Below are 18,145 nucleotides of genomic sequence, written 5' to 3'. Positions count from 1 at the left end.
CTCTTTCTGAAATCACAAATTCCCACAGCAATTCGGACTCACATTGTGCGATCGTAAATATGTACGCCTTCCTAGCTTGGACCTTTTCGGCCCGAAAAAGTCCCTAATGAACGAATATGCGAGCATTTCAAAAGAATCCATTGAATGCTCGGGTAAGAGTGAATACCCTGTCAAGGCCCCCATCGTGAAGGTCTCTCCAAACTGTTTTAGCAGAACCGACTCGATCTCATGTTGAGCTGAATCATTCCCTTTCACCGATGTTGTATAGGTTGTGATATGCTCCTGAGGATCCGAAGTCTCATCGTACTTGTCACGACCCAAAATCCCACCACAGGCGTCGTGATGGCACCTAGTCTCTAAGACTAGGTAAGCCAATTTCAATTACATTTTGAAGCCATTTTTTTTAATTAAATAAGTAACTAAAACTAACAGCGGAATAAATATGAATATACAACCTCCCAAGACTGGTAGTACTAAGTCACGAACTCTAACTGAATGCATGGAATGATCACGAGGATCGAATATACAATACTGCTTGATTACAAATTAACAGCACAATGAAATGAAAAAACTCCAAGGAACTGCGACGACCAAGCAGCTCTACCTTGAATCCTTACGATCCCGCTTTAACTCTGCTCAAGTCTGATATCTCCAATACCTGACTCTGCACAAAAATATGCAGAAGTGTAGTATGAGTACACCACGGTCGGTACCCAGTAAGTATCAAGACTAACCTCAGTGGAGTAGAGACGAGGTACAGTCAAGACACTCACTAGTCTAATAACCTGTGCAATATAATATACAGAATAATAGGAAGCAATAACAATAAGGGCTGGATAAAACAACCGGTGATATGCACAACAGACAACAAGAATATCATTAATATCACTCAACAATTAATAAATACAATTACACTCAATTAAATCCAGCTCTTCAAATAAATGTCTTTTACATATAATTCCTCCAAATAACTCTCCTTCAGATATAATTTTCTCAAATAATTACTTTTCAAATATAATTCTTTCAATAAATCTTTTCAAATATAATTTTCTGAAATAAATATCTTTCAAATACAATTATTTCATATAATTCTTTTTGAATAAAAATCCTTCCAAATAAATATTTTGAATATAATTATTTCAATTAAAAAATCACCATGTGACACCTCATTTCATAATCATAAAAAAAATACGGGTCTCAGCCCATTTTTATATTTTTCATAAACACGGGTCTCAGCCCATTTTTATATTTTCACGGCACATCGTGCCCATAATTAAATCATCATATTTTCCTGGCACCTTGTGCCCTCATTTCATATCATAACTGCACGGACAAATCACGTGCCAATTATCATTATCATTTCATCACAGCACCTCGTGCCCACATTTCATATCATAACTGCACGGACAATTCACGTGCCAAATATCCTCATTATTTACTCACGGCACCTCGTTCCCACATTTTATTTTATAATCCGGAATCGAAATTCGATCTCGTTATCAAAAATTCACCCTTCGGTCGGACTTTTTCAAAATCTTATATTTTCCAACTTTCGCCAAAATGTGTCAAATTGTCCTACGGACTTTCAAATTCAAATCCGAACACACGCCTAAGTCCGAAATCATTATACGAAGCTATTTCCATCCTCGAAATTCTATTCCGGGGTCGTTTGCTCAAAAGTCAACTCTCCGGTCAAACTTCCCAAAAATTCAACTTTCGGCATTTCAAGCTTAATTCCACTACGGACCTCCAAATAATTTTCCGTACACGCTCCTAAGTCCAAAATCACCATACAGAGCTATTGACATCATCAAAATTCCATTCTGGAGTCATTTGCTCAAAAGTCAACTCTCCAGTCAACTCTTTTCATTTAAGCTTCAAATTAAGGATTGTTCTGTTAATTTATATCTGAATCTTCAGTAAATCAAACACGACCACACCCGCATGTCATAATATATATTGCGAAGCTGCTCGAGACCTTATGTCACTGAACGGAGCGTAAATTCTTAAAACAACAAGTCGGGTCGTTACAGTACTTTGGTATGTCCGGCATCTTAAACCTTTTCGGAATTAACTCCGGTGTTGCGCTCGATTTGAATGGCAACTGAGTATACTTTTTCGAATCCGGACCCTTCAAAACTGGCGGTGCGCCTGGATCTGATCTATTCGGGCGTAAAATTCCTTCACGTTATGATTCATCCGCTCATTCATTTCTCTCATAAATATCATGAGCTCAGTTTTGAATGGATTATTACTATTATTGTTACCAGATCCACTACCGGTCCCCCCGGCACCGTCGAAACAGACCTCTCCCATCGGGGTGTTATTATCAACTCTTTGATCCATTTGATTTGTAGGAGCGACGGGAGGAATCAGACCTCTTCCATTTGCTTTATTAGAAGCGCCAGACAATGCTTACTTCAATTCTGTCGTCACCTGATCATGCCTTGAAAGGTGGCCCATGATGACTTTCTGTTGCTCTCTTATGATTATTACCGTTTCTGCAACGTGTTCTTTTTCCACATCATCGGGAGTTGGCTCCCATACATGTCGGGGGTATCGTCCGCCATCGACCAGAGTTGCATCATCCCCCTCGTTGCGGGTGTCACTAATTAAATTCTCATGTTAAGGCAGATTTTGATGTCCCTCAACGTTGTGTGCGATGTTGACATCGTTAGCTGCCATTTTTGATTTTTTGCTAAGAAACAAAGAATCAAATAAGTTAGTAATAAACGCAAGGATCAACTCAATTACGCAACTGTCTAAGCCCCGCGGCGGGTGCCAAATTGTGTACCTGTAAAATAGTACAGTTGAATTTGTTACGTGATTTATAGACAAGTGAACTAATTTGATCCAAAAATGATACATAAGCAAGATTAAAAATAAGATATAGCAATTAAAATCGAAAGAAATGACAAGCCTGATTTTGGGAGTGATGTCTCCGAAGACAGAAATAAGAACAATGTAAAACAGCAAGTGAAGTTATTTTATCTAGCTTGAGAATAGAATGTAGCATAAGTTTTGTCAAGAATTTCATGTGTTTACAATGGCTGTTGAAGCTACTATTTATAGTTATACCTAGAGAAACAAGACCCTAGGATCAAGCCCCTCTTAAAGGATAATAAAGAAGCCATTGATGAATATGTAACGGCTGACCATGAATGCAAATATTCTCTGCAATGACTGCCCATTTAATGCTAGGGAATATTCTTCATTGAATGTCATCCGGTGACAAACATTCAATCCGCTCGCGTTGATTGTGCTCCCTTCAGGGTCTATCCGATGCCAATTGCAATTATTGTTTCCGGTATTGTTTATTGTTCGATTTATCTTCTGCATGTCTTCGGTTTCACGCGTCACGCTATCGTTCAATCATTTAATTTAAACCAATTTTATCCTATACACTTATATGTATCCATTTTTGTTTCTTCCAAACCTGTAATAATAATACCCGAATAAATAGTAATAGATGCGATGAAAATCATATCATCTACTCTAAATCCGATATTGTTTGTATTCTCATTCAAGTGTTTTTCTTATCTTCACACCCAACACAAATGGGCCAGGGGGATAAGGGGGTGAACAGGAAAGTAAGTAAGGTTAGTTGTCTTCTCATTCAAGTATATAATAATAATAATAATAATAATAATAATAATAATAATAATTGAGGGTGTTGGTGAACTTTCTTCCCGGGTCATCGGTTCATCAATTCATTGGTCCCATCTTATTCCAATAATTGTCAGTCTATATCAAACAGAACCATTCTCAATACTTTGCTATATTTAAACAGGAAATCGTGAAACAATTTAAAGATTCAGTCTTATAAGCCACGTGTTTTATAGGTCAAATAGGAATCAGCAGTACATCATATTCCCTTAGGATACCATCATTTTTCGAACTACACCGAACTACACTTGTTACCATCATATGGATATCTTACGTGAACGCGAGATATTTGATACATCGAATTATACTCGTTAACTCAAAGGTGTATTATTTGACATAAATAACTTTAAAAATATAGGAGCTTCCCTTTGTCAATCAAACTGCAGCATTAATTATTCATGCACATGCATGCTTTTATAAAAAGAATCTCTTCTTCAAAATCTCTCCGTTTCCCGAAGATATTTCTTTTCTTTCTGGTATTTCTAAAGATCTGCTTGTATGAATTATTTAGAATCAATAATGCAAAATTGCAGCTACCAAAACAGGATAGAAACATGAGTTATGAATTTTAATGATACTGCTAAAAGATTTCATCTAAAGATATCGAGTTATGATTGTTAAAAAAAAAAATGGCAGTTTCATTGTACGAATCATCTCGGGTTCATGCAAATTGTGAAAAAGAATTTCACCCTAAAGAGTGTAATGTAACCAATCTACCTAACGCAAACATCAAATATTTTTAAATTATGATTATCAATAGATACAACAATTTAACCTGACACATATGGGCAAATCTATATAGAGGAGAGGGGTGGTATGCCACCCGGACGCTCGGGTAAACCTTCCCATATTTTCTTGTATTCCACGAAAATATAGTATGTGAGTGGCACCCAAAATTATACGATGGTCAAGGCCAACTAATTGCAATTGAGTTTGCTCCTTCCTCTTGGACTTGTAGTTTTCCCTTCTTTTTTTTTTTATTCTTTCTCTTCTTCTCTTTTTCTTAAGTTCTTTCATTTTATTCATCTTTATGTTTTCTCTCTTTGTACAACCCTATTTTTATTATTTAGTTAAATTATATATTTGTACTGTTTTCTTTTTCTAGATTTCAAACTTTTTCTGTGAATATGATTTTAATTATTTTAATTTTTAATCCATCTAATGTTATTTTTTTCTTGGTTTCGATAAAGGATGAAATATTTTCAATTTGGTTATAGCGTATTATTTATGCATAAAATATTTTGTAAAATTAATTCAAAATAAAACTGAATAAATTAATTCAAAACAGAGCGAACCCGACATATTGTACGCCCTAATTCAATTTTCTCGATTAATGGTAGATTCACATTAAATACATCGGCATCGGTAACCATCAAATCCTAGATCCACTTCTATGACATATAAATGCGGAACAAGCCTATCATGTGCGGGTTCGGTGAAACCCAATCAGTTTTGCTTAAATGTTATAGATGTACTAGAAAAATTATTAAATATGTAAAAAATAAAAAGAAAATAGCAAATCCAGTAACTAAGACAAGCTCGTAAACTCAAATCCCGATTTCGCATATGCTCACACAAGCATCAAGTACTTTTGAATTATGATTATTGTCAATAGGTACACTTTAAAATTAGAAAAGAATAGGTACTTTAAAATATTTTCATTTTTTTTTGAAAAAGTTTTAGTTTTTTTTTTTGAAATCATTGTTTGGCCATAAAAATTTTAATTTTCACTTGAAAATGAATTTTAAAATTTTTTAAAAATTTAAAAAACTCCAAAAAATTATTTTTCAAAAATAATTCAAAATTATATGTCCAAACACAACTCTAATTTTTAAATATCATATATTTTTACTTAGAAAAAGAAACCTGGAATTTTACAATTCTTATGTCCAAACGCCGACTAAGTCCACCAACCTACACCAAAAGATATCATAAAAAGAAACTTTAGTAAATTGTTTATTCTTTCTTTGGGTCTTTGGCTGGTCAGCTGGTGTCAAATCAAAATTAATCATGAGCTTTATTGAGAGTATTGTGTATTGTAGTTGTATCTATATTTATGTAATTGAGAATATTTTGTAATTAGTAGTTGAGGGTATTTTTATAATTAGCCAAAACATAGTATGCGTATATGTATAGTACAATACAGATATATTTTTCACTTTTCTCTTTATGAAAGAATCGGTTTTCTCTCTCCAGAAGTTTCCACCATCTTCTCTTCTTCTCTCTCGTTCGTTCTCTGCGAGCTCTGACTACCACATCAATGGTGGTTTTTGCTCGCGTCTGAGTCTTTGATTTCCACATGGTATCAGAGCCGGCTCATCTCTTTCATCACTAATCTCTGTTTGTTTTGAAGTTGTAAGTCAAATTGGGAAACCCTAATTTTCACCCACAGTTTTTCAGATTTGTCGATTAATTCATCTTATATCATGGAGATAGATGACGATACTTCGGATTCAACTAATACAAACAAAGATACATTAGATTCGACCAATCCCTTGTACATGCATCCTTCAGAGAGTGCCGGATTGACACTAGTGCCGGTGGTATTTGACAGGACTGGTTATAGATCCTGGAGAAGAGGCGTCCTCAGAGGTCTCTCAGTGAAGAATAAGGTCGGTTTCATCACCGAAAAATGTAAGAAGCCAGATTCCGGCCATCCGACATTTGAGCAGTGGGAGAGATGCGACGATATGGTCACATCGTGGATTCTCAACTCACTTTCCAAGGATTTGGCAGATAGCTTACAGTATGTGGTCGATGCCAAGGAATTATGGCAGGAACTGGAGGATAGGTACGATCAGACGAATGGAGCGAGATTGTACCAGCTTGAAAGGGAAATTAACGACCTAAGTCAGGGAATCCTAGACATTATAGGATATTATACAAAAATGAAGAAGCTTTGGGAAGAGTTAAATACATTGAATGCACATGCACAATGTAAGTGCCAGTGTACTTGTGGTGCCAAGGCAAATATGCACAAGGCTGAACAAGATAGAAGGCTAATTAGGTTTTTAATGGGTTTAAACGAGGTCTACACAGTTGTGAGAGGAAGCATTTTGATGATGAATCTGTTGCCCAGTATTGCACAAGCCTTTTCTATCCTGATCCAGGAAGAAAAACAAAGGGAAGTTAGGCCAAGTAACTATCTGATGATGGAGTCTGCTTCAATGAATGTCAGTGGTCTTGCAAATCCAGCTTTTAGGATAAATTATGCTCAACAGAGGAACACTATAGGAAACAGCTCATACAGAGGCAGTCATCCATCCAACAGGTCACGCCTGTTTTGTGACTACTGCAAGAAGCAAGGGCACACTAAAGATAAATGCTACTAACGACACGGATTTCCCCAGGACTTCAAATTCACTAAAGGAAAACGTGTGGCATCCACTGCAAGTGTGCATGGAGGACCTGAAGGGATAGTTCCTGGAGGATGCAGTGAAGTTGGTGCTAGAAATCAAAGCATGGGGATTCAAAACCTGACAAAGGAGCAATATAATCAGTTACTGCATCTGTTGGAGAACTTCCATGGTAGAAGTGCAATTGAAGTCTCAAATAACATCACTAGTGGGGCAGCAAACTTTGCAGGTATATTGGCTTGCTCTACTCATAAAGAAATCATTGGTAATCTTTCATGTAAATGCTTCAAATCATCTGCTGAATATTGGATTTTAGACTCCGGAGCTTCTAATCATATGTCCTATAACAAAGCCCTATTAACCAATATTAGAATTCTACCTTATCCTTTCCTAGTAACCTTACCAAATGGATACAAAGTTAGAGTGACAGAAATTAGTGATGCAGTCCTTAGCCCTAAGCTGACCTTACACAAAGTGTTGTTTGTCCCCAGTTTTAAGTTCAATTTGATCTCAGTTCATTGTTTAACATCATACCTTAAGACAATTGTCCAATTTTCTGATACTTCATGCATTTTACAGGCCCCTTTAATGAAGAGGCCTCTGGAGATTGGTAGAGCAAGGAATGGTCTGTACTTCCTCTGCTCAAAATGTCAGTTCCTTAGTTCTGCTTCTCTGGAAACTTGTCCCGCTAATTGTCTTTCATCATCATCTGTAAATGTTCCACTCTCAAGAAATAAGAAAGGTTCTTGTACATCTTCTTGTCCTACTAATGTGTGTGGATCCTTTTCTAATTCTTCATCTTATGGAAATTGTGTTGACTATTTGTGGCACAACAGATTGGGCCATGTACCTTTTGTGAAAATGAGGGGAATATCATCTATACCTGTAAACTTTGCACCCAAACAACCATTCTTATGTTCAATTTGCCATATGGCCAGACAAACAAGATTACCATTTCCACAGAAAAATACATCATCTACCAATATTTTTGAACTATTACACATAGACCTCTGGGGGCCATACCACACAGTCACACATGACAATTACAAATATTTTCTTACCATAGTTGATGACTTTAGTAGGTCAACCTGGACATATCTTATGAGTTGTAAAAGTAATACACTTCAAGTTCTAAGAATCTTTGTGTCTATGATAGAGAACCAGTTTAATTCTTCCATTAAGTCCATGAGGTCTGACAATGGACTGGAGTTTGTAAACAATGAAACTTCATCATTTTTTCATTCCAAGGGAATTATACACCAGAAAACCTGTCCATACACACCTCAACAAAATGGTGTGGTGGAAAGAAAACACAGATATTTGTTGGAAACTGCAAGAGCCTTATTGTATCAGTCCAAGTTACCTATCAAATATTGGGGAGAATGCATTCTCGCAGCCACATACTTGATTAATAGACTACCCTCTACAATCCTGAATAACAAATCACCTTTTAAAATACTTTACAAAAACAAACCCAATTATTCACACCTTAAAAGCTTTGGATGTCCATGTTATCCTACCACTCTTAAAACTCATAAAGACAAATTTGAACCCAGAACTGAGCCTCATGTTTTTGTAGGTTACCCCTTTGGCACAAAAGGTTACAAGGTACTGAACTTAGCCACTAAAAGAATACACATTTCCAGAGATGTACAATTCCATGAACATATTTTCCCTTTTGTAGTGTCTTCTGATCACACTTCTCTTCCTTGTGTTTTGCCATCTTTTCATTCTGATCTTGCATGTGAAGGTCATAGAAATGCTGCCTTGAGTAATAGTCAGTCACCAACTGGGACTTCACCAAGTTTTGTCACCAACATTTCTTTACCAGGTGATCAAGATATTTCCTCACTAGTTGATCAAAGCAACCATTCACCTGTTGATGCGGGTGTTTCTGAAACTTCACCTATCCTTTCAAATACCTCAGACCAACATACCGCCAACACTTACTCATTCCCAAGTCCTACAAGACCATCCAGAATAGTAAAAATACCAAACTACCTAAGTGAATATGTGTATTCCCTTCCAAATCTAAAGAACAATACATCACACACTGTCTTGCTCAATTTTCCCCTTTTAAACCATCAACATATTTGTTTTACTGCTTTAAACAAGGATAGTCAGCATATGATGAGAAACATTACTCATGAATCTAAGCCATGTTCTTATGAGGAAGCAGCCTTAAACCCTGCATGGCAAGCAGCCATGACACAAGAATTTGAGGCTTTGCATGCTAACCATACATGGGATTTGGTGACATTGCCTGCAGGTAAGAAAGCCATATGATGCAGATGGGTGTATAAAATCAAACACAAAGCAAATGGGACTGTTGAGAGATTCAAGGCAAGACTTGTGGTGAAAGGATACACACAACAAGCAGGAATAGACTATACTGAAACATTCTCTCCAGTTGTCAAGATGACAACTGTTAGGACCCTTATCAGCATAGCAGTTAAAAGGGGCTGGAACCTTTTCCAACTAGATGTGAACAATGCATTCTTACATGGAGATCTACATGAAAAGGTGTATATGAAGGTACCACAGGGACTGCAGACTGAGGTTCCTAGTCTAGTTTGCAAGTTAAACAAGTCCTTGTATGGACTGAAACAAGCAAGCAGACAGTGGTATGCTAAGTTGACTGAGGCATTATGCACCAGGGGTTTTAAACATTCAGAAAATGATCACTCACTGTTCTGTAAAAAGGATGGTTTTTCAATAGTATTTGTGGTTGTCTATGTTGATGATGTGATTCTTACAGGTACAGATATAGAAGAAATTAAGGCACTAAAGGTTTTCCTCCATGATCAGTTCAAAATCAAGGATTTAGGAAAGTTGCACTATTTCCTGGGACTGGAAGTGTTCTACAAGGATGATGGAGTTCTCATTTCACAGAGGAAGTTCACTGCAGATCTGTTGAGAGAATATGACAATCAGTATATTACAGTCTCTTCTCCTCTTGACTGTACTCTCAAGTTGAAGGCAGAAGAGGGAACCCTGCTGGCAGATCCCACTCACTATAGAAAGTTAGTTGGGAAACTTAACTTCCTCACCAATACAAGGTTAGACATTGCCTATAGTGTTCAGCACTTAAGTCAATTCATGCAAACACCCAGAGAACCTCATCTTAATGCTGCCCTTCATGTCTTAAGGTATCTTAAGAATGATCCAACCTTGGGCATTTTCTTTTCCAACAACCCAGATTGCACTATGAAGGCTTTCTGTGACTCAGACTGGGCTGCATGCCCTGATTCTCGACGATCAGTGAGTGGATACATTGTCTTGTTAGGTGATAGTCCTATCAGCTGGAAATCCAAGAAGCAGGAAACAGTCTCCCTCTCCTCTGCAGAAGCAGAATACAGATCAGTAAGAAAAGTAGTTGGAGAACTAATCTGGCTTAAAAGATTGCTAGAAGAACTGACAGTTCCTTGCTTACATTCTATCTCAATTTTTTGTGATAGCCAAGATGCAATACACATGGCAAGAAACCCAGTGTTTTATGAGCGTACCAAGCACATAGAGGTGGATTGTCATTTTGTACGAGCCAAGTTACATGATGGCCTCATCACTTTGCATCACATTCCCACAGATGCTCAGCTAGCAGACATATTTACGAAGGCCTTAACAGGGATCAAACATACTTCTATTCTTGGCAAGTTGGCAGTGAGTTCCTCACCTCCAACTTGAGGGGGGGTATTGAGAGTATTGTGTATTGTAGTTGTATCTGTATTTATGTAATTGAGGATATTTTGTAATTAGTAGTTGAGGGTATTTTTGTAATTAGCCAAAACATAGTATGTTGCCATTCAATTGCGAATAGACTTTTGAACCAAACTAGAATTTTGCAACTTCTTTTCCAGTAATGTTAAATTTGCTATAATAAGATTTTTAATGTATTCAAATGCCATATATGCAATAATTGACACTGCTTGTAAATAATGGCAAAATAAATGTATAAATTTGGCGCATAAGTAAAATTTAGAAACTTAACCACCTCATATCCAAACACGTGTACAAACTAGTAAATAATAATAATATTTCGATACAAAATCTTGTGTATGTGCTACAATAATAACTAATCAGTGTCACCAAAGCCATAATTGCAATTGTACTAATTTCACATTGCTAGTGACCAAATCGTCTCTATATAATGATAGGGACTTATGACCGAATTCAAAAATTATTTGTTTTAGTGTCATTGATTTTCGTCGTCTCCTTGCGGGGGAGGTGTATATAGCCACATGCAACTCAGGTTTGATACTCTTTCGTCGATACAAAATCTTGTGTATGTGCTACAATAATAACTAATCAGTGTCACCAAAGCCATAACTGCAATTGTACTAATGTCACATTGCTAGTGACCAAATCGTCTCTATATAATTATAGGGACTTAGGACCGAACAAATTATTTGTTTTAACGTCCTTGATTTTCGTCTCTTTCGTCGAAAAATTACACTGTGTAGTAAGATAAATTTTTTTTAATTTTATATATATACACTATATACTGACAACTCCTTAGCTTTTTCGTGAGTTTATTTTTTTTTATTTTAATCTCCTTAGTAAAACTTCTGATTTCGTCACTGTATATGAATTATCAATCAAAGTCCTCTATGTTTTTTCTTTGTATGTATTCATGTGTCATGAGTGAGGCTTCCACTAGTCATGATAGGTGAGTGTGTATTAATCTTTTGGTAAAATGTTAGGTACAAATAAAATAATCGAAGATAGGATTAATTTTGTATTATACGTACCCACATGAATTGTAATACTTTATATTTCGTTATCATGGTACGGTATATAAAGTAATAGCATATGTAGTGCGATTTTCCTTAGTTCGCGCATCATGTAGAAGTTATAACAAATTATAATAGTTCTATTGGAAGGAAAAAAAAAACAAGAAGAAGAGAGAAACTATTAGTATAAAAATAATGAGAGGCATAAATGAAGATGTTGGAAGGTGGAATTACAGTATTATATATATTCCACGTGAAATGATACACATAATATTCTCCATAGTAATGCTCGTAACATGGAATCCGATATTTATATTTACATATAATATGATAATAGTTATAATGAAAAAAAAAAGGCTGTAATTTTGATCTTTAGTTTTTCCAGCTTAATATCTTTTAAGATTATTTAGGAAAAGAAAATAATGGGTTATACACATATTTAAGGTTAACCACTTAAACCTTCATATATAAAAGAAATCCTACAATTATTATTTTGTGTAGGCTTCCCTGTTTTTTTTCCTCAGCGTGTAGGCTTCCCATTATATAGGGTTTTATTCAATGTTTCACTTTGAAATAAATAACAGTGTATCTCTAAGTAAATTAAAATAAATCAAAATGAAATAATTAACTAATATTCTATATATTCTATTAAAAGCATGGCTGACTCAGAGGCTTTGAAACTTGGCTTAGGAAATGTTTTTTTTATTTAAGAATAGTACATCGGATGTTTTCATTTAATTTCAACTTGAGTACTTTTGAATTATTTCACCACAGTTTATTTTGATTTACTTAATTATAGATTCACTCATCACATTCAGATTAAACGCTTGACTCTCCTATATATAATGCACCAGTACATATTGTCATCTACTAGTGCGGTTATGCCCATGCTAAGCCCCGGCCCAACAGCTATGTGAGCAATAATGTGTAAATGTATATTTGCTGATGGTTATTTAATCGATTAAACCGACCGTTAACCGTATCGTACCGAACCGATTGTTAGGTTTCTTTTAATAAAATCGTAGGTTTTTATGTAAATCTATAATCATACCGATAATTAGGATATATTTTTTATTTTATAAAAATAAATCGAAAAAATACTGAACCGTACCAAATAAATTTACATGTTAAAATAATATTTATATATTAAGTTTAAAAATAATAAAGCATTAAATTTTTCTTGGGTCTTGAAATTATGAAAATAGTTACAAGCCAACAAATAATTAAATATAAAATTCCAATTCCCAAACCTATATATTATGCTACTCCTATAAAAACTAAATTATTTTCAACATATTCACTAGCAAGACACAAGGTATTGTAGTGATTATGAGTAGCAAACTACAATGTATTATGTTTCCTCTCGTTTGATTTAGATTTATCTTTTTAAATATTTAATCTTCTATAAACTTTATTCTTGAGTCCTAGTCTCAGCTTGGTTAATATCTTTCTACTCGTGTGATTTATATTTTCTTTGTATTAATTTGCTTAGTTTTTTTTACGCTGTTGTAGAACATTGACGGACCTATACTCTACCTATCTTTCATATTTTCTTAATTCATCACCTTTAAAATGTAAAAATGTCTAGAGAGTTTTGCTAAGTCCTATAAAAGTACGTATGTTAATGCATTCTACTTCTTATAGTGACTTTTACATGACATTTTAAATAAAAACGAAAATTAATCGAACTGTACCGATACCGAAGAGAAATCGATATGGTTAGGACGGTTTCGAAAAGTCTAATTTTGGTTGTACATAATAGAATGACCGAACAATTGGTATGGTACAAAATTTATAAAATAACCGGTCGAACCGAACCATTGACACCCCTACTAACACTATATTGATACTATTCAGAAAATTTAGTGGGCGTTTGCACATAAGAATTGTAATATTTCGAAAAAAGTGAATTTTATTTTCAATTGAAAATGATATTTGAAAATTAGATTTGTGTTTGGACATGAATATAATTTTGGGCTGTTTTAGAATTTTTGTGAGTGATCTGCATGAAAATTTTGGAAAACACAAAATTCCAAAATTCATCTTCAAGTTAAACTTGAAAATTTTATGGCCAAACACTGATTTCAAAAAAAAGTAATTTTTTTTTTGAAAAAAAATAAAAAATTTCTTATGGCCAAACGGGCTCATAACTTTACACTTGGAATTAAGCAACACCATTAATCCGGTGCAAATATTATATGAAGGTAAACGAATTTCTGAATCTACCAATAGTTGCTACCGGTGTTTTAAAAGGCGTGAGCATAAGGCGAGGCGTAAGCCCCCTAGGTATTTAATTTTTAATATTTTATAAAATAATATAATTACAGTAAATATTTATAAACAGGTAAAATTACATAAAATTGAAGAATAATATATATATATATATATATATATATATATATATATATATATATATATATATATATATGTGTGTGTGTGTGTGTGTGTGTGTGTATGTGTGTGTGTGTGTGTCCACCCCCACAAAAAAACTAGTCAAAACAATCTATTATACGCTACTTACAAGTACAAGTAACTTGAGTCTAAAAGAATAAAGTTTTCTACATGGAGGAACAAAAAGGATGACTAACCGGCAATTTGAATTTTGAACTTGCTGCTATGAAGGAGAATGAAGTTGAACTTGCTGGTATTGTATTTGTAAAAAAAAAAAAATATTCGTTGCTTTTTGGGAGATATCAGCAGACTAGCGGACAAGATAAAGAATTTGAAAAGACCATAAATTAGGGCTTCAATCAATAAAAAAGGTCTTAACTTTTAAATTTAATACATTTCAGTTCCTTTTTAAAACTTTTGAGTAATTACCAAGCTCACTTTTGAGATTTTTGGTATTATATGAAGGACTTATTCAACAAATTTATTTTAATTTGAAAAAATCTCTAGGGCTTACGCCTCACAAAAAAATGTCACTTGAATGCTCGGGCGTACGGCCCGAACGCGCGGGCGTACGCCTCTTGAGATTTTCGCCCCACACCATCGCCTCGGAGTGTTTTTGGTGTGTTTCGCCCCAGGGCTCGTCCCGAAAACGCCTTTTAAAACACTGGTCGCTACTAACCCAATTGAAATCCCAAATGCAAAAGGTGAAAATCAGTCTTTGCTGGTGATGAATATTGAGCTAAGAGTGAGTCACATGGCAACTCATCTCATTCATTATTAGTCTTAATTAATTTGTTGCATCTCATCTTTCCAACTCCAGTGCAATGCGTGACATATTCAAACCCCGAATTTGGTGCATTTAATTTATTTTAAGTAATTACTTATAGCATATGTTTTTATATTAGCCATGTAATAAAGAATAAAGATATGTCATTATACGAAGTTGCCATCATATAGTGTCTTTAAGAAAATTCTACGCCTTATCAACTTGTTTTTCAAGTTTACCATAGTAAAGGCAGCTGAATTTATCCTTACTGAGCAAATTAAATACGATTGTAGAGATCAGGTAAAAGAAAAGAAAAAAAAAAGACAATTTAGGTTCTACAAAAAGTATTTGAACTAAATCCCGAGGAAAAAGTTATTTTCCTTCAAAATAATTTAATGCAATTCTCAATTTATAATAGTTTAAACTTTCATGCAATCCAATATAGCCCTAAAAAATGATGTCTTTTATATTTAAAATAATTTAATTATAAAATTTCTATTTTACTCTTAATGAGATGATTTATAACCACAAAAATAGCTTAGGATTGTTTTAGACACAACTTTCAAAAGTCTTCTTTTCTTTCCGGTGAAAATCATTTACATCCTTTACCCCTGCTTTTCTCCCCCCCCCCCCCCTTCCCAACATTGAGCAATTGTCATTCTCCCCCTCATTTTCTAATTAATTTTTTAAATGCCTATTTTAACCTCTATATTATCAATTTTTATCTTTCTTTTAAATTTTTCTTAATATCATTATATTTTTCTCATTTTAGTAATATCTATGTGTTAATCGAAAACGGATAGAGTTGAATTTATACGTAGTTCTAAGGGTATGTGGTATAACTTGACATAAATTGTAAGAGTAAATAAGAATATCGAATATCGACTGTAAGGATGAAAAATAAGCAAAGTTGAAAAGAGAATGATTTGTGGATTAAGCAAGATGAATCAACCTTATGAATCTGAAAAAGGATAATTCTTCGATATAGGAGTATATGATATCTGAGTTATAATGTATGCAAAAACTTTCCCCTTTAGAGAAATATAGTCATCCCTCTTATAGTGGAGAGATCTTACTTTAGATATAATTAAAAATACATAGTGGGGAACCCATGATAAGTCAATTTTTCATTAATTCACGCTGAGCTTCTTTCCCTTAGTGCGCTTGTAACGGCTCTTGTCTACGAGCTCGATCTTGATCGGACTCGGTATTGATCGGTATTGGTCGGTTTCTAGTTTTAGAGCTCGATGCGGGTTTGAGCTCGATGTTGACTCGGGGCCTAGTATTAGGCCGGTATTGGTTGGCCTTTGGCCCTTAAGATCGATTCCACTGCTTCTCATCATAGTTCGATTTGGACTCGAGCTCGATAATGACTTCGAGCTCGGTATTCGACCTGTCCCTGAAACTCGAAGCTCGTTTGTGCCTTCTTCGGATCCCATCTCGGTATTATGAAGGCTTTATTTGGTCCATTATGTTCCCATCTCGATCAGTCGTACGAAGGACGAAATCAATTTCTACCGTATACACTATGTTATGAACTTCCCTATATAATAACTAAATTGCATTTTTAAAATAAAAAGGTAATCAAGCATGCGATTTAGTGATGTTGAATAATTAAAATGATGAGCGGAATAAAATAAATTACTCATATCAATAATTTTCTTAATAGTACTTAAATTTTCCAAGCGCAAGATGAAGAGTTTGATTAAAAGCAATTACCTAAACTAACTTAGTAAAATTTGACAATGGAAGTACTGACCGAAAGAGTATTTACTTTTATATCTACCTATTCTAAATGACATTCAAGAGAAAAACAGTATGTTTAAGCAATAATCATGTATGCCATTTAGAATTTTTATTTCCTAAATGAAAAATTATTTCTATGCCTTCTTGAATATACTAACCTAGTATGTAGAATTTAGTTTTATTTTTTAAGTGAGCATATCTCTCTTTTTGAATTTAAATTATAATCTTGGCGACATTTGAAAAATATCGTAAAAGTAACGGGTTTTGTTTAGTATTTCAATTTGGTGTATGCACCACTTTACTCTTGTATAGACAGTTAGACATTTAGAAGAACTATTCAATCATATAATCAATTAGAACCCTCAAAAGACTTTTCGTTTTTCCCCTTAAAATTGTTGACATCCATAACCACAAATATGTACACGTGGATGTTTAAATCATTCCAGAAACATAACACTTACGGTTACTTAAATAAGTAGGATGAATTTGTGAGTGGTATCACGGTAATACAACAACAACAATTCAGTATAATTCACTAGTGAAATCTGGGGAGGATAGTTTGTACGTAGACCTTACCTCTACCCTAGGATAGAGAGGCTGTTTCCGATAGACCCTCGGCTCCCTCCTTCCAAGAACTCTCCACCTTGCTCTTGGGGTGACTCGAACTCACAACCTCTTGGTTGAAAGTGAAGGGTGCCCACCACTAGAGCAATCCAATCTTGTCAAAACTTTGAAGCATATATATTTTCCTAATAATAAGTTATTTTAGAACATTATATGATTTTTAATGAAAAATGTACTATTTTTTGGTTGCAATTATGAGCGGATACACAAAACTGCCTATTTTAACCATTAGGTTCGCAAGTCGTAATGTTCAATTGATCAATATTTTAAAGTTATTATATTAAGTATTTTATTTGTGTAATATTATTCTCTCTTTTGTTGATATCGTTAATTATAGGAAAAATGGCCAAATATATCTCTCTAACTTGATATATTGTTCATATCTACCTTTCGTTATACTATGAGATCAAATATACCCATGCCGCTGTACTTTGGGTTCAAATATACCCCTCATTTAAACGGAGGAACACGTGTCATCGTCCTATTAGTCAATTCTGAATATCTCCTAATTAATTAAAAAGACTCATACCCATTACCCATACCCAAAAAGCAATTTTCTAAAGTAATTTTTGTTTTGTAAAAACTGAAGGAAAAAAAACGAAATTTTTTTTTTTCAGTTTTTACAAAAAAACATGCTTTAAAAAACTGAAAAATATTTTCTAAAGCAATTTTTTTGTAAAACCTGGCAAAAAAAATATTTTTTTTTTAATTTTTTCAGTTTTTACAAAAAAAATACTTTAAAATTTACTTTTCGAGTAATTTAAAGCATTTTTGTATTAAAAAAATTCAGTCTTTTAAAGCATATTTTTTCAAAAACTGGAAAAAAAAATATTTTAGTTTATTTTCAGTTTTTAGTAAAAATAATT

General features: G+C 34.2%; 1 protein-coding gene across 1 annotated transcript; it reads left to right on the top strand.

Annotated features, from left to right (window-relative positions):
• The first annotated feature begins 6,092 nt into the window (after positions 1 to 6,092).
• Positions 6,093 to 6,998, top strand: LOC107793548 (uncharacterized). The gene has a single exon (XM_016615925.2). The coding sequence runs from the start codon at positions 6,093 to 6,095 to the stop codon at positions 6,996 to 6,998; it is 906 nt and encodes a 301-aa protein (XP_016471411.2).
• The last annotated feature ends 11,147 nt before the right edge of the window (positions 6,999 to 18,145 follow it).

Source organism: Nicotiana tabacum, chromosome 14 (genome assembly GCF_000715075.1).
Source record: "Nicotiana tabacum cultivar K326 chromosome 14, ASM71507v2, whole genome shotgun sequence".
NCBI lineage: Eukaryota > Viridiplantae > Streptophyta > Magnoliopsida > Solanales > Solanaceae > Nicotiana > Nicotiana tabacum.
Note: the sequence above shows the minus strand (reverse complement) of the source record. Positions and strands in the feature narration are given on the sequence as shown.

What these genes read in the sequence shown, in the direction of transcription:
- LOC107793548 (XM_016615925.2), top strand. Translation starts at nt 6,093, where the DNA reads ATGGAGATAGATGACGATACTTCGGATTCAACTAATACAAACAAAGAT.